The sequence below is a fragment of the Oncorhynchus masou genome, chromosome 24, assembly GCF_036934945.1.
Source record: "Oncorhynchus masou masou isolate Uvic2021 chromosome 24, UVic_Omas_1.1, whole genome shotgun sequence".
NCBI classification, from domain to species: domain Eukaryota; kingdom Metazoa; phylum Chordata; class Actinopteri; order Salmoniformes; family Salmonidae; genus Oncorhynchus; species Oncorhynchus masou.
Window position 1 is genome coordinate 11,350,678 of NC_088235.1, and position 26,886 is coordinate 11,377,563.

At 48.2% G+C, this 26,886-nt stretch overlaps 1 protein-coding gene across 1 annotated transcript in view; it reads right to left on the reverse strand.

The window, feature by feature from the left end:
- Positions 1 to 25,932, reverse strand: part of LOC135513393 (AT-rich interactive domain-containing protein 5B-like) — a 92,227-nt gene extending 66,295 nt beyond the window's left edge. Inside the window, exons 1-2 of the mRNA XM_064936317.1 lie at positions 25,891 to 25,932; positions 25,306 to 25,560 (exon numbers count right to left, since the gene is read on the reverse strand). Coding sequence (XP_064792389.1) covers positions 25,306 to 25,560; positions 25,891 to 25,911 — 276 coding nt within the window. The 5' untranslated portion in view covers positions 25,912 to 25,932. The remainder of the gene's footprint in view (positions 1 to 25,305; positions 25,561 to 25,890) is intronic.
- Between the last annotated feature and the right edge of the window lie 954 nt (positions 25,933 to 26,886).

Consider the following 26,886-nt stretch of genomic DNA (forward strand, 5'->3'; position numbering starts at 1 on the left):
ATGGATAGGCATGTGAGTTATTCTGTACAAATGCTAATGTAATTCAGTTTTCCAATTTGCTGAGGGCAGTATAAATGTTGTGGCAGCGAGGGGCATTGTGGGTGTCAAATTACTAGTGGCCAGGTTCACACTCAAACACATTGTTGTTTAGATTCTCCATATGGGGCTAATTTTCCTACAGCTCCTAAAACATTCAGGAACTAATGGCTGACACACACACAGTTTATCATTATCAGGTTATGTGACTAATCATTGATTATAACTGATCAATAAAACATACAATAACCCTAGCATCGGTTATCCTAAATTATAAACTGGGTGGTTCGAGACCTGAATGCTGATTGGCTGAATACCATGGGTATGACAAAACATGTATTTTTCCTGCTCTTATTATATTGGTAACCAGTTTATAACAGCAATAAGGCACCTTGGGGGTTAGTGATATACGGCCAATATACCACGGCTAAGGGCTGAGTCCAGGCCCTCCGAGTTGGCTATACCACATACCGTATACCATATACCGTATACCATATACCACGGCTATGGTCTGAGTCCAGGCCCTCCAAGTTGGCTATACCACATACCGTATACCATATACCATATACCACGGCTATGGTCTGAGTCCAGGCCCTCCGAGTTGGCTATACCACATACCATATACCGTATACCACGGCTATGGTCTGAGTCCAGGCCCTCCAAGTTGGCTATACCACATACCATATACCATATACCACGGCTAAGGGCTGAGTCCAGGCCCTCCAAGTTGGCTATACCACATACCATATACCATATACCATATACCACGGCTAAGGGCTGAGTCCAGGCCCTCCGAGTTGGCTATACCACATACCGTATACCATATACCATATACCATATACCACGGCTAAGGGCTGAGTCCAGGCCCTCCGAGTTGGCTATACCACATACCGTATACCATATACCATATACCACGGCTATGTTCTGAGTCCAGGTACTCCGAGTTGGCTATACCACATACCGTATACCATATACCATATACCACGGCTATGTTCTGAGTCCAGGCCCTCCGAGTTGGCTATACCACATACCGTATACCATATACCATATACCATATACCACGGCTAAGGGCTGAGTCCAGGAACCTCCGAGTTGGCTATACCACATACCATATACCATATACCATATACCACGGCTATGTTCTGAGTCCAGGCCCTCCGAGTTGGCTATACCACATACCATATACCATATACCATGGCTATGTTCTGAGTCCAGGCCCTCCGAGTTGGGTATACCACATACCGTATACCATATACCATATACCATATACCACGGCTAAGGGCTGAGTCCAGGCCCTCCGAGTTGGCTATACCACATACCGTATACCATATACCATATACCATATACCACGGCTAAGGGCTGAGTCCAGGTACTCCGAGTTGGCTATACCACATACCGTATATCATATACCATATACCACGGCTATGTTCTGAGTCCAGGCCCTCCGAGTTGGCTATACCACATACCGTATACCATATACCATATACCGTATACCACGGCTATGGTCTGAGTCCAGGCCCTCCGAGTTGGCTATACCACATACCATATACCATATACCATATACCATATACCACGGCTATGGTCTGAGTCCAGGCCCTCCGAGTTGGCTATACCACATACCGTATACCATATACCATATACCATATACCACGGCTAAGGGCTGAGTCCAGGCCCTCCGAGTTGGCTATACCACATACCGTATACCATATACCATATACCACGGCTAAGGGCTGAGTCCAGGCCCTCCGAGTTGGCTATACCACATACCATATACCATATACCACGGCTATGGTCTGAGTCCAGGTACTCCGAGTTGGCTATACCACATACCGTATACCATATACCGTATACCACGGCTAAGGGCTGAGTCCAGGCCCTCCGAGTTGGCTATACCACATACCATATACCACATACCATATACCATATACCATATACCATATACCACGGCTAAGGGCTGAGTCCAGGCCCTCCGAGTTGGCTATACCACATACCATATACCACATACCATATACCATATACCATATACCATATACCACGGCTAAGGGCTGAGTCCAGGCCCTCCGAGTTGGCTATACCACATACCATATACCATATACCACGGCTATGGTCTGAGTCCAGGTACTCCGAGTTGGCTATACCACAAACCGTATACCATATACCGTATACCACGGCTAAGGGCTGAGTGCAGGCCCTCCGAGTTGGCTATACCACATACCATATACCACATACCATATACCATATACCATATACCATATACCACGGCTAAGGGCTGAGTCCAGGCCCTCCGAGTTGGCTATACCACATACCATATACCACATACCATATACCGTATACCACGGCTATGGTCTGAGTCCAGGCCCATCGAGTTGGCTATACCACATACCATATACCATATACCATATACCACGGCTATGGTCTGAGTCCAGGCCCTCCGAGTTGGCTATACCACATACCGTATACCATATACCATATACCATATACCACGGCTAAGGGCTGAGTCCAGGCCCTCCGAGTTGGCTATACCACATACCGTATACCATATACCATATACCACGGCTAAGGGCTGAGTCCAGGCCCTCCGAGTTGGCTATACCACATACCATATACCATATACCACGGCTATGGTCTGAGTCCAGGTACTCCGAGTTGGCTATACCACATACCGTATACCATATACCGTATACCACGGCTAAGGGCTGAGTGCAGGCCCTCCGAGTTGGCTATACCACATACCATATACCACATACCATATACCATATACCATATACCACGGCTAAGGGCTGAGTCCAGGCCCTCCGAGTTGGCTATACCACATACCATATACCACATACCATATACCATATACCATATACCATATACCACGGCTAAGGGCTGAGTCCAGGCCCTCCGAGTTGGCTATACCACATACCATATACCATATACCACGGCTATGGTCTGAGTCCAGGTACTCCGAGTTGGCTATACCACATACCGTATACCATATACCGTATACCACGGCTAAGGGCTGAGTGCAGGCCCTCCGAGTTGGCTATACCACATACCATATACCACATACCATATACCATATACCATATACCATATACCACGGCTAAGGGCTGAGTCCAGGCCCTCCGAGTTGGCTATACCACATACCATATACCACATACCATATACCATATACCATATACCATATACCACGGCTAAGGGCTGAGTCCAGGCCCTCCGAGTTGGCTATACCACATACCATATACCATATACCACGGCTATGGTCTGAGTCCAGGTACTCCGAGTTGGCTATACCACATACCATATACCACATACCATATACCATATACCATATACCACGGCTAAGGGCTGAGTCCAGGCCCTCCGAGTTGGCTATACCACATACCATATACCATATACCACGGCTAAGGGCTGAGTCCAGGCCCTCCGAGTTGGCTATACCACATACCATATACCACATACCATATACCATATACCACGGCTAAGGGCTGAGTCCAGGCCCTCCGAGTTGGCTATACCACATACCGTATACCATATACCATATACCACGGCTATGGTCTGAGTCCAGGTACTCCGAGTTGGCTATACCACATACCGTATACCATATACTGTATACCATATACCACGGCTAAGGGCTGAGTCCAGGCCCTCCGAGTTGGCTATACCACATACCATATACCATATACCATATACCATATACCATATACCACGGCTAAGGGCTGAGTCCAGGCCCTCCGAGTTGGCTATAACACATACCGTATACCATATACCATATACCACGGCTATGGTCTGAGTCCAGGTACTCCGAGTTGGCTATACCACATACCGTATACCATATACCGTATACCATATACCACGGCTAAGGGCTGAGTCCAGGCCCTCCGAGTTGGCTATACCACATACCGTATACCATATACCATATACCACGGCTAAGGGCTGAGTCCAGGCCCTCCGAGTTGGCTATACCACATACCATATACCATATACCATATACCACGGCTAAGGGCAGAGTCCAGGTACTCCGAGTTGGCTATACCACATACCGTATACCATATACCATATACCATATACCATATACCACGGCTAAGGGCAGAGTCCAGGTACTCCGAGTTGGCTATACCACATACCGTATACCATATACCATACCATATACCACGGCTATGGTCTGAGTCCAGGCCCTCCGAGTTGGCTATACCACATACCGTATACCGTATACCATATACCACGGCTAAGGGCTGAGTCCAGGCACTCCGAGTTGGCTATACCACATACCATATACCATATACCACAGCTAAGGGCTGAGTCCAGGCCCTCCGAGTTGGCTATACCACATACCGTATACCATATACCATATACCACGGCTAAGGGCTGAGTCCAGGCCCTCCGAGTTGGCTATACCACATACCATATACCATATACCATATACCACGGCTAAGGGCAGAGTCCAGGCACTCCGAGTTGGCTATACCACATACCGTATACCACATACCGTATACCATATACCATATACCACGGCTACGGGCTGAGTCCAGGCCCTCCGAGTTGGCTATACCACATACCATATACCATATACCACGGCTAAGGGCAGAGTCCAGGCACTCCGAGTTGGCTATACCACATACCGTATACCACATACCGTATACCATATACCATATACCACGGCTACGGGCTGAGTCCAGGCCCTCCGAGTTGGCTATACCACATACCATATACCATATACCACGGCTACGGGCTGAGTCCAGGCCCTCCGAGTTGGCTATACCACATACCGTATACCATATACCATATACCATATACCACGGCTAAGGGCTGAGTCCAGGCCCTCCGAGTTGGCTATACCACATACCGTATACCATATACCATATACCACGGCTAAGGGCTGAGTCCAGGCCCTCCGAGTTGGCTATACCACATACCATATACCATATACCACGGCTATGGTCTGAGTCCAGGTACTCCGAGTTGGCTATACCACATACCGTATACCATATACCGTATACCACGGCTAAGGGCTGAGTGCAGGCCCTCCGAGTTGGCTATACCACATACCATATACCACATACCATATACCATATACCATATACCATATACCACGGCTAAGGGCTGAGTCCAGGCCCTCCGAGTTGGCTATACCACATACCATATACCACATACCATATACCATATACCATATACCATATACCACGGCTAAGGGCTGAGTCCAGGCCCTCCGAGTTGGCTATACCACATACCATATACCATATACCACGGCTATGGTCTGAGTCCAGGTACTCCGAGTTGGCTATACCACATACCGTATACCATATACCGTATACCACGGCTAAGGGCTGAGTGCAGGCCCTCCGAGTTGGCTATACCACATACCATATACCACATACCATATACCATATACCATATACCATATACCACGGCTAAGGGCTGAGTCCAGGCCCTCTGAGTTGGCTATACCACATACCATATACCACATACCATATACCATATACCATATACCATATACCACGGCTAAGGGCTGAGTCCAGGCCCTCCGAGTTGGCTATACCACATACCATATACCATATACCACGGCTATGGTCTGAGTCCAGGTACTCCGAGTTGGCTATACCACATACCATATACCACATACCATATACCATATACCATATACCACGGCTACGGGCTGAGTCCAGGCCCTCCGAGTTGGCTATACCACATACCATATACCATATACCACGGCTAAGGGCAGAGTCCAGGCACTCCGAGTTGGCTATACCACATACCGTATACCACATACCGTATACCATATACCATATACCACGGCTACCATATACCATATACCACGGCTAAGGGCTGAGTCCAGGCCCTCCGAGTTGGCTATACCACATAACATATACCATATACCATATACCACGGCTAAGGGCAGAGTCCAGGCACTCCGAGTTGGCTATACCACATACCGTATACCACATACCGTATACCATATACCATATACCACGGCTACGGGCTGAGTCCAGGCCCTCCGAGTTGGCTATACCACATACCATATACCATATACCACGGCTAAGGGCAGAGTCCAGGCACTCCGAGTTGGCTATACCACATACCGTATACCACATACCGTATACCATATACCATATACCACGGCTACGGGCTGAGTCCAGGCCCTCCGAGTTGGCTATACCACATACCATATACCATATACCACGGCTACGGGCTGAGTCCAGGCCCTCCGAGTTGGCTATACCACATACCGTATACCATATACCATATACCATATACCACGGCTAAGGGCTGAGTCCAGGCCCTCCGAGTTGGCTATACCACATACCGTATACCATATACCATATACCACGGCTAAGGGCTGAGTCCAGGCCCTCCGAGTTGGCTATACCACATACCATATACCATATACCACGGCTATGGTCTGAGTCCAGGTACTCCGAGTTGGCTATACCACATACCGTATACCATATACCGTATACCACGGCTAAGGGCTGAGTGCAGGCCCTCCGAGTTGGCTATACCACATACCATATACCACATACCATATACCATATACCATATACCACGGCTAAGGGCTGAGTCCAGGCCCTCCGAGTTGGCTATACCACATACCATATACCACATACCATATACCATATACCATATACCATATACCACGGCTAAGGGCTGAGTCCAGGCCCTCCGAGTTGGCTATACCACATACCATATACCATATACCACGGCTATGGTCTGAGTCCAGGTACTCCGAGTTGGCTATACCACATACCGTATACCATATACCGTATACCACGGCTAAGGGCTGAGTCCAGGTACTCCGAGTTGGCTATACCACATACCGTATACCATATACCATATACCACGGCTATGTTCTGAGTCCAGGCCCTCCGAGTTGGCTATACCACATACCGTATACCATATACCATATACCACGGCTATGGTCTGAGTCCAGGCCCTCCGAGTTGGCTATACCACATACCATATACCATATACCATATACCACGGCTATGGTCTGAGTCCAGGCCCTCCGAGTTGGCTATACCACATACCGTATACCATATACCATATACCATATACCACGGCTAAGGGCTGAGTCCAGGCCCTCCGAGTTGGCTATACCACATACCGTATACCATATACCATATACCACGGCTAAGGGCTGAGTCCAGGCCCTCCGAGTTGGCTATACCACATACCATATACCATATACCACGGCTATGGTCTGAGTCCAGGTACTCCGAGTTGGCTATACCACATACCGTATACCATATACCGTATACCACGGCTAAGGGCTGAGTGCAGGCCCTCCGAGTTGGCTATACCACATACCATATACCACATACCATATACCATATACCATATACCATATACCACGGCTAAGGGCTGAGTCCAGGCCCTCCGAGTTGGCTATACCACATACCATATACCACATACCATATACCATATACCATATACCATATACCACGGCTAAGGGCTGAGTCCAGGCCCTCCGAGTTGGCTATACCACATACCATATACCATATACCACGGCTATGGTCTGAGTCCAGGTACTCCGAGTTGGCTATACCACATACCATATACCACATACCATATACCATATACCATATACCATATACCACGGCTACGGGCTGAGTCCAGGCCCTCCGAGTTGGCTATACCACATACCATATACCATATACCACGGCTAAGGGCAGAGTCCAGGCACTCCGAGTTGGCTATACCACATACCGTATACCACATACCGTATACCATATACCATATACCACGGCTACCATATACCATATACCACGGCTAAGGGCTGAGTCCAGGCCCTCCGAGTTGGCTATATCACATACCATATACCATATACCATATACCACGGCTAAGGGCAGAGTCCAGGCACTCCGAGTTGGCTATACCACATACCGTATACCACATACCGTATACCATATACCATATACCACGGCTACGGGCTGAGTCCAGGCCCTCCGAGTTGGCTATACCACATACCATATACCATATACCACGGCTAAGGGCAGAGTCCAGGCACTCCGAGTTGGCTATACCACATACCGTATACCACATACCGTATACCATATACCATATACCACGGCTACGGGCTGAGTCCAGGCCCTCCGAGTTGGCTATACCACATACCATATACCATATACCACGGCTACGGGCTGAGTCCAGGCCCTCCGAGTTGGCTATACCACATACCGTATACCATATACCATATACCATATACCACGGCTAAGGGCTGAGTCCAGGCCCTCCGAGTTGGCTATACCACATACCGTATACCATATACCATATACCACGGCTAAGGGCTGAGTCCAGGCCCTCCGAGTTGGCTATACCACATACCATATACCATATACCACGGCTATGGTCTGAGTCCAGGTACTCCGAGTTGGCTATACCACATACCGTATACCATATACCGTATACCACGGCTAAGGGCTGAGTGCAGGCCCTCCGAGTTGGCTATACCACATACCATATACCACATACCATATACCATATACCATATACCACGGCTAAGGGCTGAGTCCAGGCCCTCCGAGTTGGCTATACCACATACCATATACCACATACCATATACCATATACCATATACCATATACCACGGCTAAGGGCTGAGTCCAGGCCCTCCGAGTTGGCTATACCACATACCATATACCATATACCACGGCTATGGTCTGAGTCCAGGTACTCCGAGTTGGCTATACCACATACCGTATACCATATACCGTATACCACGGCTAAGGGCTGAGTCCAGGTACTCCGAGTTGGCTATACCACATACCGTATACCATATACCATATACCACGGCTATGTTCTGAGTCCAGGCCCTCCGAGTTGGCTATACCACATACCGTATACCATATACCATATACCATATACCACGGCTATGGTCTGAGTCCAGGCCCTCCGAGTTGGCTATACCACATACCATATACCATATACCATATACCATATACCACGGCTATGGTCTGAGTCCAGGCCCTCCGAGTTGGCTATACCACATACCGTATACCATATACCATATACCATATACCACGGCTAAGGGCTGAGTCCAGGCCCTCCGAGTTGGCTATACCACATACCGTATACCATATACCATATACCACGGCTAAGGGCTGAGTCCAGGCCCTCCGAGTTGGCTATACCACATACCATATACCACGGCTATGGTCTGAGTCCAGGTACTCCGAGTTGGCTATACCACATACCGTATACCATATACCGTATACCACGGCTAAGGGCTGAGTGCAGGCCCTCCGAGTTGGCTATACCACATACCATATACCACATACCATATACCATATACCATATACCATATACCACGGCTAAGGGCTGAGTCCAGGCCCTCCGAGTTGGCTATACCACATACCATATACCACATACCATATACCATATACCATATACCATATACCACGGCTAAGGGCTGAGTCCAGGCCCTCCGAGTTGGCTATACCACATACCATATACCATATACCACGGCTATGGTCTGAGTCCAGGTACTCCGAGTTGGCTATACCACAAACCGTATACCATATACCGTATACCACGGCTAAGGGCTGAGTGCAGGCCCTCCGAGTTGGCTATACCACATACCATATACCACATACCATATACCATATACCATATACCACGGCTAAGGGCTGAGTCCAGGCCCTCCGAGTTGGCTATACCACATACCATATACCACATACCATATACCGTATACCACGGCTATGGTCTGAGTCCAGGCCCATCGAGTTGGCTATACCACATACCATATACCATATACCATATACCACGGCTATGGTCTGAGTCCAGGCCCTCCGAGTTGGCTATACCACATACCGTATACCATATACCATATACCATATACCACGGCTAAGGGCTGAGTCCAGGCCCTCCGAGTTGGCTATACCACATACCGTATACCATATACCATATACCACGGCTAAGGGCTGAGTCCAGGCCCTCCGAGTTGGCTATACCACATACCATATACCATATACCACGGCTATGGTCTGAGTCCAGGTACTCCGAGTTGGCTATACCACATACCGTATACCATATACCGTATACCACGGCTAAGGGCTGAGTGCAGGCCCTCCGAGTTGGCTATACCACATACCATATACCACATACCATATACCATATACCATATACCATATACCACGGCTAAGGGCTGAGTCCAGGCCCTCCGAGTTGGCTATACCACATACCATATACCACATACCATATACCATATACCATATACCATGTACCACGGCTAAGGGCTGAGTCCAGGCCCTCCGAGTTGGCTATACCACATACCATATACCATATACCACGGCTATGGTCTGAGTCCAGGTACTCCGAGTTGGCTATACCACATACCGTATACCATATACCGTATACCACGGCTAAGGGCTGAGTGCAGGCCCTCCGAGTTGGCTATACCACATACCATATACCACATACCATATACCATATACCATATACCATATACCACGGCTAAGGGCTGAGTCCAGGCCCTCCGAGTTGGCTATACCACATACCATATAACACATACCATATACCATATACCATATACCATATACCACGGCTAAGGGCTGAGTCCAGGCCCTCCGAGTTGGCTATACCACATACCATATACCATATACCACGGCTATGGTCTGAGTCCAGGTACTCCGAGTTGGCTATACCACATACCATATACCACATACCATATACCATATACCATATACCACGGCTAAGGGCTGAGTCCAGGCCCTCCGAGTTGGCTATACCACATACCATATACCATATACCACGGCTAAGGGCTGAGTCCAGGCCCTCCGAGTTGGCTATACCACATACCATATACCACATACCATATACCATATACCACGGCTAAGGGCTGAGTCCAGGCCCTCCGAGTTGGCTATACCACATACCGTATACCATATACCATATACCACGGCTATGGTCTGAGTCCAGGTACTCCGAGTTGGCTATACCACATACCGTATACCATATACTGTATACCATATACCACGGCTAAGGGCTGAGTCCAGGCCCTCCGAGTTGGCTATACCACATACCATATACCATATACCATATACCATATACCATATACCACGGCTAAGGGCTGAGTCCAGGCCCTCCGAGTTGGCTATAACACATACCGTATACCATATACCATATACCACGGCTATGGTCTGAGTCCAGGTACTCCGAGTTGGCTATACCACATACCGTATACCATATACCGTATACCATATACCACGGCTAAGGGCTGAGTCCAGGCCCTCCGAGTTGGCTATACCACATACCGTATACCATATACCATATACCACGGCTAAGGGCTGAGTCCAGGCCCTCCGAGTTGGCTATACCACATACCATATACCATATACCATATACCACGGCTAAGGGCAGAGTCCAGGTACTCCGAGTTGGCTATACCACATACCGTATACCATATACCATATACCATATACCATATACCACGGCTAAGGGCAGAGTCCAGGTACTCCGAGTTGGCTATACCACATACCGTATACCATATACCATACCATATACCACGGCTATGGTCTGAGTCCAGGCCCTCCGAGTTGGCTATACCACATACCGTATACCGTATACCATATACCACGGCTAAGGGCTGAGTCCAGGCACTCCGAGTTGGCTATACCACATACCATATACCATATACCACAGCTAAGGGCTGAGTCCAGGCCCTCCGAGTTGGCTATACCACATACCGTATACCATATACCATATACCACGGCTAAGGGCTGAGTCCAGGCCCTCCGAGTTGGCTATACCACATACCATATACCATATACCATATACCACGGCTAAGGGCAGAGTCCAGGCACTCCGAGTTGGCTATACCACATACCGTATACCACATACCGTATACCATATACCATATACCACGGCTACGGGCTGAGTCCAGGCCCTCCGAGTTGGCTATACCACATACCATATACCATATACCACGGCTAAGGGCAGAGTCCAGGCACTCCGAGTTGGCTATACCACATACCGTATACCACATACCGTATACCATATACCATATACCACGGCTACGGGCTGAGTCCAGGCCCTCCGAGTTGGCTATACCACATACCATATACCATATACCACGGCTACGGGCTGAGTCCAGGCCCTCCGAGTTGGCTATACCACATACCGTATACCATATACCATATACCATATACCACGGCTAAGGGCTGAGTCCAGGCCCTCCGAGTTGGCTATACCACATACCGTATACCATATACCATATACCACGGCTAAGGGCTGAGTCCAGGCCCTCCGAGTTGGCTATACCACATACCATATACCATATACCACGGCTATGGTCTGAGTCCAGGTACTCCGAGTTGGCTATACCACATACCGTATACCATATACCGTATACCACGGCTAAGGGCTGAGTGCAGGCCCTCCGAGTTGGCTATACCACATACCATATACCACATACCATATACCATATACCATATACCATATACCACGGCTAAGGGCTGAGTCCAGGCCCTCCGAGTTGGCTATACCACATACCATATACCACATACCATATACCATATACCATATACCATATACCACGGCTAAGGGCTGAGTCCAGGCCCTCCGAGTTGGCTATACCACATACCATATACCATATACCACGGCTATGGTCTGAGTCCAGGTACTCCGAGTTGGCTATACCACATACCGTATACCATATACCGTATACCACGGCTAAGGGCTGAGTGCAGGCCCTCCGAGTTGGCTATACCACATACCATATACCACATACCATATACCATATACCATATACCACGGCTAAGGGCTGAGTCCAGGCCCTCCGAGTTGGCTATACCACATATCATATACCACATACCATATACCATATACCATATACCATATACCACGGCTAAGGGCTGAGTCCAGGCCCTCCGAGTTGGCTATACCACATACCATATACCATATACCACGGCTATGGTCTGAGTCCAGGTACTCCGAGTTTGCTATACCACATACCATATACCACATACCATATACCATATACCATATACCACGGCTACGGGCTGAGTCCAGGCCCTCCGAGTTGGCTATACCACATACCATATACCATATACCACGGCTAAGGGCAGAGTCCAGGCACTCCGAGTTGGCTATACCACATACCGTATACCACATACCGTATACCATATACCATATACCACGGCTACCATATACCATATACCACGGCTAAGGGCTGAGTCCAGGCCCTCCGAGTTGGCTATACCACATACCATATACCATATACCATATACCACGGCTAAGGGCAGAGTCCAGGCACTCCGAGTTGGCTATACCACATACCGTATACCACATACCGTATACCATATACCATATACCACGGCTACGGGCTGAGTCCAGGCCCTCCGAGTTGGCTATACCACATACCATATACCATATACCACGGCTAAGGGCAGAGTCCAGGCACTCCGAGTTGGCTATACCACATACCGTATACCACATACCGTATACCATATACCATATACCACGGCTACGGGCTGAGTCCAGGCCCTCCGAGTTGGCTATACCACATACCATATACCATATACCACGGCTACGGGCTGAGTCCAGGCCCTCCGAGTTGGCTATACCACATACCGTATACCATATACCATATACCATATACCACGGCTAAGGGCTGAGTCCAGGCCCTCCGAGTTGGCTATACCACATACCGTATACCATATACCATATACCACGGCTAAGGGCTGAGTCCAGGCCCTCCGAGTTGGCTATACCACATACCATATACCATATACCACGGCTATGGTCTGAGTCCAGGTACTCCGAGTTGGCTATACCACATACCGTATACCATATACCGTATACCACGGCTAAGGGCTGAGTGCAGGCCCTCCGAGTTGGCTATACCACATACCATATACCACATACCATATACCATATACCATATACCATATACCACGGCTAAGGGCTGAGTCCAGGCCCTCCGAGTTGGCTATACCACATACCATATACCACATACCATATACCATATACCATATACCATATACCACGGCTAAGGGCTGAGTCCAGGCCCTCCGAGTTGGCTATACCACATACCATATACCATATACCACGGCTATGGTCTGAGTCCAGGTACTCCGAGTTGGCTATACCACATACCGTATACCATATACCGTATACCACGGCTAAGGGCTGAGTGCAGGCCCTCCGAGTTGGCTATACCACATACCATATACCACATACCATATACCATATACCATATACCACGGCTAAGGGCTGAGTCCAGGCCCTCCGAGTTGGCTATACCACATATCATATACCACATACCATATACCATATACCATATACCATATACCACGGCTAAGGGCTGAGTCCAGGCCCTCCGAGTTGGCTATACCACATACCATATACCATATACCACGGCTATGGTCTGAGTCCAGGTACTCCGAGTTGGCTATACCACATACCATATACCACATACCATATACCATATACCATATACCACGGCTACGGGCTGAGTCCAGGCCCTCCGAGTTGGCTATACCACATACCATATACCATATACCACGGCTAAGGGCAGAGTCCAGGCACTCCGAGTTGGCTATACCACATACCGTATACCACATACCGTATACCATATACCATATACCACGGCTACCATATACCATATACCACGGCTAAGGGCTGAGTCCAGGCCCTCCGAGTTGGCTATACCACATACCATATACCATATACCATATACCACGGCTAAGGGCAGAGTCCAGGCACTCCGAGTTGGCTATACCACATACCGTATACCACATACCGTATACCATATACCATATACCACGGCTACGGGCTGAGTCCAGGCCCTCCGAGTTGGCTATACCACATACCATATACCATATACCACGGCTAAGGGCAGAGTCCAGGCACTCCGAGTTGGCTATACCACATACCGTATACCACATACCGTATACCATATACCATATACCACGGCTACGGGCTGAGTCCAGGCCCTCCGAGTTGGCTATACCACATACCATATACCATATACCACGGCTACGGGCTGAGTCCAGGCCCTCCGAGTTGGCTATACCACATACCGTATACCATATACCATATACCATATACCACGGCTAAGGGCTGAGTCCAGGCCCTCCGAGTTGGCTATACCACATACCGTATACCATATACCATATACCACGGCTAAGGGCTGAGTCCAGGCCCTCCGAGTTGGCTATACCACATACCATATACCATATACCACGGCTATGGTCTGAGTCCAGGTACTCCGAGTTGGCTATACCACATACCGTATACCATATACCGTATACCACGGCTAAGGGCTGAGTGCAGGCCCTCCGAGTTGGCTATACCACATACCATATACCACATACCATATACCATATACCATATACCACGGCTAAGGGCTGAGTCCAGGCCCTCCGAGTTGGCTATACCACATACCACATACCATATACCATATACCATATACCATATACCACGGCTAAGGGCTGAGTCCAGGCCCTCCGAGTTGGCTATACCACATACCATATACCATATACCACGGCTATGGTCTGAGTCCAGGTACTCCGAGTTGGCTATACCACATACCGTATACCATATACCGTATACCACGGCTAAGGGCTGAGTGCAGGCCCTCCGAGTTGGCTATACCACATACCATATACCACATACCATATACCATATACCATATACCATATACCACGGCTAAGGGCTGAGTCCAGGCCCTCCGAGTTGGCTATACCACATACCATATACCACATACCATATACCATATACCATATACCACGGCTAAGGGCTGAGTCCAGGCCCTCCGAGTTGGCTATACCACATACCATATACCATATACCACGGCTATGGTCTGAGTCCAGGTACTCCGAGTTGGCTATACCACATACCATATACCACATACCATATACCATATACCATATACCACGGCTAAGGGCTGAGTCCAGGCCCTCCGAGTTGGCTATACCACATACCATATACCATATACCACGGCTAAGGGCTGAGTCCAGGCCCTCCGAGTTGGCTATACCACATACCATATACCACATACCATATACCATATACCACGGCTAAGGGCTGAGTCCAGGCCCTCCGAGTTGGCTATACCACATACCGTATACCATATACCATATACCACGGCTATGGTCTGAGTCCAGGTACTCCGAGTTGGCTATACCACATACCGTATACCATATACTGTATACCATATACCACGGCTAAGGGCTGAGTCCAGGCCCTCCGAGTTGGCTATACCACATACCATATACCATATACCATATACCATATACCATATACCACGGCTAAGGGCTGAGTCCAGGCCCTCCGAGTTGGCTATAACACATACCATATACCGTATACCATATACCATATACCACGGCTATGGTCTGAGTCCAGGTACTCCGAGTTGGCTATACCACATACCGTATACCATATACCGTATACCATATACCACGGCTAAGGGCTGAGTCCAGGCCCTCCGAGTTGGCTATACCACATACCGTATACCATATACCATATACCACGGCTAAGGGCTGAGTCCAGGCCCTCCGAGTTGGCTATACCACATACCATATACCATATACCATATACCACGGCTAAGGGCAGAGTCCAGGTACTCCGAGTTGGCTATACCACATACCGTATACCATATACCATATACCATATACCACGGCTAAGGGCAGAGTCCAGGTACTCCGAGTTGGCTATACCACATACCGTATACCATATACCATACCATATACCACGGCTATGGTCTGAGGCCAGGCCCTCCGAGTTGGCTATACCACATACCGTATACCGTATACCATATACCACGGCTAAGGGCTGAGTCCAGGCACTCCGAGTTGGCTATACCACATACCATATACCATATACCACAGCTAAGGGCTGAGTCCAGGCCCTCCGAGTTGGCTATACCACATACCGTATACCATATACCATATACCACGGCTAAGGGCTGAGTCCAGGCCCTCCGAGTTGGCTATACCACATACCATATACCATATACCATATACCACGGCTAAGGGCAGAGACCAGGCACTCCGAGTTGGCTATACCACATACCGTATACCACATACCGTATACCATATACCATATACCACGGCTACGGGCTGAGTCCAGGCCCTCCGAGTTGGCTATACCACATACCATATACCATATACCACGGCTAAGGGCAGAGTCCAGGCACTCCGAGTTGGCTATACCACATACCGTATACCACATACCGTATACCATATACCATATACCACGGCTACGGGCTGAGTCCAGGCCCTCCGAGTTGGCTATACCACATACCATATACCATATACCACGGCTACGGGCTGAGTCCAGGCCCTCCGAGTTGGCTATACCACATACCATATACCATATACCACGGCTAAGGGCAGAGTCCAGGCACTCCGAGTTGGCTATACCACATACCGTATACCACATACCGTATACCATATACCATATACCACGGCTAAGGGCTGAGTCCGGGCCCTCCGAGTTGGCTATACCACATACCGTATACCATATACCACGGCTACGGGCTGAGTCCAGGCCCTCCGAGTTGGCTATACCACATACCATATACCATATACCACGGCTACGGGCTGAGTCCAGGCCCTCCGAGTTGGCTATACCACATACCGTATACCATATACCATATACCATATACCACGGCTAAGGGCTGAGTCCAGGCCCTCCGAGTTGGCTATACCACATACCGTATACCATATACCATATACCACGGCTAAGGGCTGAGTCCAGGCCCTCCGAGTTGGCTATACCACATACCATATACCATATACCACGGCTATGGTCTGAGTCCAGGTACTCCGAGTTGGCTATACCACATACCGTATACCATATACCGTATACCACGGCTAAGGGCTGAGTGCAGGCCCTCCGAGTTGGCTATACCACATACCATATACCACATACCATATACCATATACCATATACCATATACCACGGCTAAGGGCTGAGTCCAGGCCCTCCGAGTTGGCTATACCACATACCATATACCACATACCATATACCATATACCATATACCATATACCACGGCTAAGGGCTGAGTCCAGGCCCTCCGAGTTGGCTATACCACATACCATATACCATATACCACGGCTATGGTCTGAGTCCAGGTACTCCGAGTTGGCTATACCACATACCGTATACCATATACCGTATACCACGGCTAAGGGCTGAGTGCAGGCCCTCCGAGTTGGCTATACCACATACCATATACCACATACCATATACCATATACCATATACCACGGCTAAGGGCTGAGTCCAGGCCCTCCGAGTTGGCTATACCACATATCATATACCACATACCATATACCATATACCATATACCATATACCACGGCTAAGGGCTGAGTCCAGGCCCTCCGAGTTGGCTATACCACATACCATATACCATATACCACGGCTATGGTCTGAGTCCAGGTACTCCGAGTTGGCTATACCACATACCATATACCACATACCATATACCATATACCATATACCACGGCTACGGGCTGAGTCCAGGCCCTCCGAGTTGGCTATACCACATACCATATACCATATACCACGGCTAAGGGCAGAGTCCAGGCACTCCGAGTTGGCTATACCACATACCGTATACCACATACCGTATACCATATACCATATACCACGGCTACCATATACCATATACCACGGCTAAGGGCTGAGTCCAGGCCCTCCGAGTTGGCTATACCACATACCATATACCATATACCATATACCACGGCTAAGGGCAGAGTCCAGGCACTCCGAGTTGGCTATACCACATACCGTATACCACATACCGTATACCATATACCATATACCACGGCTACGGGCTGAGTCCAGGCCCTCCGAGTTGGCTATACCACATACCATATACCATATACCACGGCTAAGGGCAGAGTCCAGGCACTCCGAGTTGGCTATACCACATACCGTATACCACATACCGTATACCATATACCATATACCACGGCTACGGGCTGAGTCCAGGCCCTCCGAGTTGGCTATACCACATACCATATACCATATACCACGGCTACGGGCTGAGTCCAGGCCCTCCGAGTTGGCTATACCACATACCGTATACCATATACCATATACCATATACCACGGCTAAGGGCTGAGTCCAGGCCCTCCGAGTTGGCTATACCACATACCGTATACCATATACCATATACCACGGCTAAGGGCTGAGTCCAGGCCCTCCGAGTTGGCTATACCACATACCATATACCATATACCACGGCTATGGTCTGAGTCCAGGTACTCCGAGTTGGCTATACCACATACCGTATACCATATACCGTATACCACGGCTAAGGGCTGAGTGCAGGCCCTCCGAGTTGGCTATACCACATACCATATACCACATACCATATACCATATACCATATACCATATACCACGGCTAAGGGCTGAGTCCAGGCCCTCCGAGTTGGCTATACCACATACCATATACCACATACCATATACCATATACCATATACCATATACCACGGCTAAGGGCTGAGTCCAGGCCCTCCGAGTTGGCTATACCACATACCATATACCATATACCACGGCTATGGTCTGAGTCCAGGTACTCCGAGTTGGCTATACCACATACCGTATACCATATACCGTATACCACGGCTAAGGGCTGAGTGCAGGCCCTCCGAGTTGGCTATACCACATACCATATACCACATACCATATACCATATACCATATACCACGGCTAAGGGCTGAGTCCAGGCCCTCCGAGTTGGCTATACCACATATCATATACCACATACCATATACCATATACCATATACCATATACCACGGCTAAGGGCTGAGTCCAGGCCCTCCGAGTTGGCTATACCACATACCATATACCATATACCACGGCTATGGTCTGAGTCCAGGTACTCCGAGTTGGCTATACCACATACCATATACCACATACCATATACCATATACCATATACCACGGCTACGGGCTGAGTCCAGGCCCTCCGAGTTGGCTATACCACATACCATATACCATATACCACGGCTAAGGGCAGAGTCCAGGCACTCCGAGTTGGCTATACCACATACCGTATACCACATACCGTATACCATATACCATATACCACGGCTACCATATACCATATACCACGGCTAAGGGCTGAGTCCAGGCCCTCCGAGTTGGCTATACCACATACCATATACCATATACCATATACCACGGCTAAGGGCAGAGTCCAGGCACTCCGAGTTGGCTATACCACATACCGTATACCACATACCGTATACCATATACCATATACCACGGCTACGGGCTGAGTCCAGGCCCTCCGAGTTGGCTATACCACATACCATATACCATATACCACGGCTAAGGGCAGAGTCCAGGCACTCCGAGTTGGCTATACCACATACCGTATACCACATACCGTATACCATATACCATATACCACGGCTACGGGCTGAGTCCAGGCCCTCCGAGTTGGCTATACCACATACCATATACCATATACCACGGCTACGGGCTGAGTCCAGGCCCTCCGAGTTGGCTATACCACATACCGTATACCATATACCATATACCATATACCACGGCTAAGGGCTGAGTCCAGGCCCTCCGAGTTGGCTATACCACATACCGTATACCATATACCATATACCACGGCTAAGGGCTGAGTCCAGGCCCTCCGAGTTGGCTATACCACATACCATATACCATATACCACGGCTATGGTCTGAGTCCAGGTACTCCGAGTTGGCTATACCACATACCGTATACCATATACCGTATACCACGGCTAAGGGCTGAGTGCAGGCCCTCCGAGTTGGCTATACCACATACCATATACCACATACCATATACCATATACCATATACCACGGCTAAGGGCTGAGTCCAGGCCCTCCGAGTTGGCTATACCACATACCACATACCATATACCATATACCATATACCATATACCACGGCTAAGGGCTGAGTCCAGGCCCTCCGAGTTGGCTATACCACATACCATATACCATATACCACGGCTATGGTCTGAGTCCAGGTACTCCGAGTTGGCTATACCACATACCGTATACCATATACCGTATACCACGGCTAAGGGCTGAGTGCAGGCCCTCCGAGTTGGCTATACCACATACCATATACCACATACCATATACCATATACCATATACCATATACCACGGCTAAGGGCTGAGTCCAGGCCCTCCGAGTTGGCTATACCACATACCATATACCACATACCATATACCATATACCATATACCACGGCTAAGGGCTGAGTCCAGGCCCTCCGAGTTGGCTATACCACATACCATATACCATATACCACGGCTATGGTCTGAGTCCAGGTACTCCGAGTTGGCTATACCACATACCATATACCACATACCATATACCATATACCATATACCACGGCTAAGGGCTGAGTCCAGGCCCTCCGAGTTGGCTATACCACATACCATATACCATATACCACGGCTAAGGGCTGAGTCCAGGCCCTCCGAGTTGGCTATACCACATACCATATACCACATACCATATACCATATACCACGGCTAAGGGCTGAGTCCAGGCCCTCCGAGTTGGCTATACCACATACCGTATACCATATACCATATACCACGGCTATGGTCTGAGTCCAGGTACTCCGAGTTGGCTATACCACATACCGTATACCATATACTGTATACCATATACCACGGCTAAGGGCTGAGTCCAGGCCCTCCGAGTTGGCTATACCACATACCATATACCATATACCATATACCATATACCATATACCACGGCTAAGGGCTGAGTCCAGGCCCTCCGAGTTGGCTATAACACATACCATATACCGTATACCATATACCATATACCACGGCTATGGTCTGAGTCCAGGTACTCCGAGTTGGCTATACCACATACCGTATACCATATACCGTATACCATATACCACGGCTAAGGGCTGAGTCCAGGCCCTCCGAGTTGGCTATACCACATACCGTATACCATATACCATATACCACGGCTAAGGGCTGAGTCCAGGCCCTCCGAGTTGGCTATACCACATACCATATACCATATACCATATACCACGGCTAAGGGCAGAGTCCAGGTACTCCGAGTTGGCTATACCACATACCGTATACCATATACCATATACCATATACCACGGCTAAGGGCAGAGTCCAGGTACTCCGAGTTGGCTATACCACATACCGTATACCATATACCATACCATATACCACGGCTATGGTCTGAGGCCAGGCCCTCCGAGTTGGCTATACCACATACCGTATACCGTATACCATATACCACGGCTAAGGGCTGAGTCCAGGCACTCCGAGTTGGCTATACCACATACCATATACCATATACCACAGCTAAGGGCTGAGTCCAGGCCCTCCGAGTTGGCTATACCACATACCGTATACCATATACCATATACCACGGCTAAGGGCTGAGTCCAGGCCCTCCGAGTTGGCTATACCACATACCATATACCATATACCATATACCACGGCTAAGGGCAGAGACCAGGCACTCCGAGTTGGCTATACCACATACCGTATACCACATACCGTATACCATATACCATATACCACGGCTACGGGCTGAGTCCAGGCCCTCCGAGTTGGCTATACCACATACCATATACCATATACCACGGCTAAGGGCAGAGTCCAGGCACTCCGAGTTGGCTATACCACATACCGTATACCACATACCGTATACCATATACCATATACCACGGCTACGGGCTGAGTCCAGGCCCTCCGAGTTGGCTATACCACATACCATATACCATATACCACGGCTACGGGCTGAGTCCAGGCCCTCCGAGTTGGCTATACCACATACCATATACCATATACCACGGCTAAGGGCAGAGTCCAGGCACTCCGAGTTGGCTATACCACATACCGTATACCACATACCGTATACCATATACCATATACCACGGCTAAGGGCTGAGTCCAGGCCCTCCGAGTTGGCTATACCACATACCGTATACCATACCATATACCACGGCTAAGGGCTGAGTCCAGGCCCTCCGAGTTGGCTATACCACATACCGTATACCATATACCATATACCACGGCTAAGGGCTGAGTCCGGGCCCTCCGAGTTGGCTATACCACATACCGTATACCATATACCACGGCTATGGTCTGAGTCCAGGTACTCCGAGTTGGCTATACCACATACCATATACCATATACCATATACCATACCATACACCACACCCGCCTCTGCCTTAATTATACTGAACTTGTTTTGAATAAAGTGTTGTCCTTGGGCTGGTAATCCTATCCACCTTGCTGTCTCTGGAACACCTATCATGTAAACTGTAATTATTTATTGTCATGGTCCTAGTTAAATAAAGGGTCAATAAAAATGTACTCAACACATTTGAAAGAAAATAATTCACCATGCTTGTGGGAGGATAGAGGAGGAGGAGGAGGAGAGGAGGAGAAGGGAGGAGGAAGAGGAGAGGGGGTGAAGGGGGGTGGGAGGATGGGCTGAGGAGGTGGAGGGGGAGGAGAGGAGGAGGGGGATGGGAGGAGGAGGATGGGAGCTTGAGAGGAGGAGGAGGAGAAGGAGGAGGAGGGAGGAGGAAGTGGAGAGGGGGTGTAGGGGGATGGGAGGAGGAGGAGGTGGAGGGGGAGGAGGGGGATGGGAGGATGGGAGGAGGAGGAGAGGAGGAGGGGGATGGGAGCTTGGGAGGAGGTGGAGGGGGAGGAGGTGAAGGGGGGAGGAGGATAGGAGGTGTAGGGGGTGGGAGGATAGGAGGAGGAGGAGGAGGAGGTGCAGGGAGTGGGAGCTTGGGAGGAGGAGGAGAGGAGGAGGGGTGGGAAGAGGGTAGCTCTAACAGATGACAAGTTAGTTAGAGGGTCTGAATATGGGTCTAGTTAACTGAACTAACAGCAGGTTAACTCTGGTTTTACTCTTTTCCACCTTGTTACATTGACTTAACATCCAGCTCTATTCAGGCTGAAGTTTCTATTTCTATAACATCCCCCATCGTTCATCTTTCTGCAGTGAGACCTTGACATTCTCCGGAGCAGCAGAGATACAGAAAACCTGTTGCTTATTATGAGAAGGAAATGTGATCCTCCGCTCCTCGGGGGGTTCAACACTGAGAGAGGAGTTGTTTTCTTTGTAATGTGTCTGACTGATTACAGCAGCATAACAACAGAAAATACATTCATCCTTTACTATGCTACATTACGGATGTGGCCGCCGCTGAGCGTTTCCACTCCATTGCCTTGTTCCATAATGCATTACATTCTTGAAATAGCGCAGATAATAATGCACGCAGCGCAACTCATCAAGTCGATGCGGCACTTAAACGGTTAAGTTTTCATGCATTTTTCTTTCTTACAAATTGCCCTGATAGCAGATGCCCCTATCAGCGATACAGCATTTCGCTACACTCGCATTAACATCTGCTAACCATGTGTATGTGACAAATAAAATGTGATTTGATTTGATTTAAATAAAATGTGATTTACAGAATGAAGCTGCGGCACTTTTCCGTAATAACCTTCACAAATGTCAGCCGACCCGTTAAGGCATCCCAGTTTGGTGCTTTATCCGCTTGTAAATCAATTCCCACAGCCCAGAGAGGGTATGGAGAAAATGTCCGCTTACAATACTTGTAGTCTAGTGTGTGAACGCAGCTGATACAGGTCTATAATAAAGGCATTGCTTAACATTTGGAGCTGTCTAATAAACCTGACAGATCACATTCACAGACCGGCTGTCGCGGTCCTTCTCGCTCTCGGTTGTTCATGTAGCTTTACAAAACGCCCATGACAATCAAACATTCTAATTCATCATATTGACAACCAGTCATGAGGCAATCTACTCGACACTGACAAAATACGGCTTTTGATTCATGGTCTCATGCTTAGGATATCCGCACGGTTCTCCTAAACGGGGATATGAAACATGAAAAGTAGTGATCTAACAACTTTATAATATCACAATCGATGCTTTCACACAGATGGCCAATATATATATATATATATATAATATATATATATAATATATATAGGCCTATTTCATCAAACTAAAATAAGCGACAAAACAAAATGACGAGTCAGCGCTAGAGCCAGGGGATTGTGTAGAGAGGACAGCGGGTCATTTCAGGCCCCATTAGTAGCCTATGTGACATGAATAACCGCATCGGTTGTCTCACTAGAGGAAATACGAGGTGTTATCCGTTTTTGTGTCACACAGAAAACGGAATCGAGATAGCAGCTCCATTTTGGTCATACCACCGACACAGACATTATTTTAAAAGTTATTCGCAGAAGAATGCAGTCTATAATTTATCACACAAAGTATAAGGCAAAAATAAAATGTGTAATCACCTCTCCGTGACTGACAATCCGTCCCTGAGGGGTGTCTTCGGGGAGAAAATAAAGTTTGGAGCTGGATAAAAGTTGTTTTCTGGTTCTTTCTTCCCATAACAGCTGTAGCTCCGCTATGCAGAGCGGTTCCCCGGGTCTACACCTCACTAGGAAAAAGTCTCCCAGAGACAGGATCCGAGGATTGGCTTCAATGTCAAACCTAAAAGCCTTGTAGAAAATGTAAGGTCCGTGAAAACCGCAAGGTGAGCCGACCCACTGCGGAAACAGCGATAAGTCATTCATTTTACAGATTACCCAGTACCAGGCATGTAAAACAAGCACAAATCAAAAGCAACATGCACTTGATTGAATTGAGACATTAAAACCGTATAACGATCGCAATATGATTTAAAGGGTACTTTTTAAAAAACAAATGATCTGATAGAACAACATAATGATTTATAAAATAGCCTATAAAATGTTGTTTAAAAAGTTTCCTGTATTCATGCATTATTATTATATTTAACACAATATCCGTAACTTTGGCTTCCATCACAAAGAAATTAAATACGATAAAAGAGAATCGGGGTAGATAATGATAAATACCGTGAGTGAGTTGGGCTCCATCTCGACGCTCTCAACATTCACTCCAAAACTGTCCGCTTGAATGGACTGCTAAACGGTCCTGGAAGGGAGCAATATATGCGCACGCAGTATTGCGTCCTGCGTCAATATGAAATCAAAATATTAGCAATCTAGTACACCCAAAATGTATGAAAATGTCGTCTAATATTTCTTCAGTGTACTTTATTTCAAATGTACATTTTTGTTGTAGAATTGCAAAAGGAAATAGCCATGATAAATTCCAAAAGGCATGGGTGCATGCCCTCATAGAGAGGCTGGTGTGAAATCCATATCCATTAAAACATCTGGATGATCTAATAATTGCGATCTGCTCTTGCCGACAGGACAATATCCACATAAGGGTGATGCTGCTATACAAACTATATTTATTCAAAACGATTTCAGCCTATAATCATCCAATATGTGTAATAACACAGTTATGTCTCTGTCAGGACCTGAAGCAAGGACGTTTGAATATGTAATAATAAAAATATCATTTCCTGCAGAGATGCAAGGTCTCTTTCTCTCTCTCTCTGTCTCTCTCTTCCTTCTCTCTCTCTATGTCTCTCTCTTCCCTATCTCTCTATGTCTCACTCTTCCCTCTCTCACTCTGTCTCTCTCTTCCCTCTCTCTCTATGTCTCTCTCGCTATGTCTGTTCCCTCTCACTCTTCTTATTTCTAGAATGCATCAGCTAAACTGTATGTACTTTCGCCGAACCTCTGCTCACGTTCGCCACCTGTGAAATCTCGCCGAACCTCTGCTCACGTTCGCCACCTGTGAAATCTCGCCGAACCTCTGCTCAAGTTCGCTACCTGTGAAATCTCGCCGAACCTCTGCTCACGTTCGCCACCTGTGAAATCTCGCCGAACCTCTGCTCACGTTCGCCACCTGTGAAATCTCGCCGAACCTCTGCTCAAGTTCGCTACCTGTGAAATCTCGCCGAACCTCTGCTCAAGTTCGCTACCTGTGAAATCTCG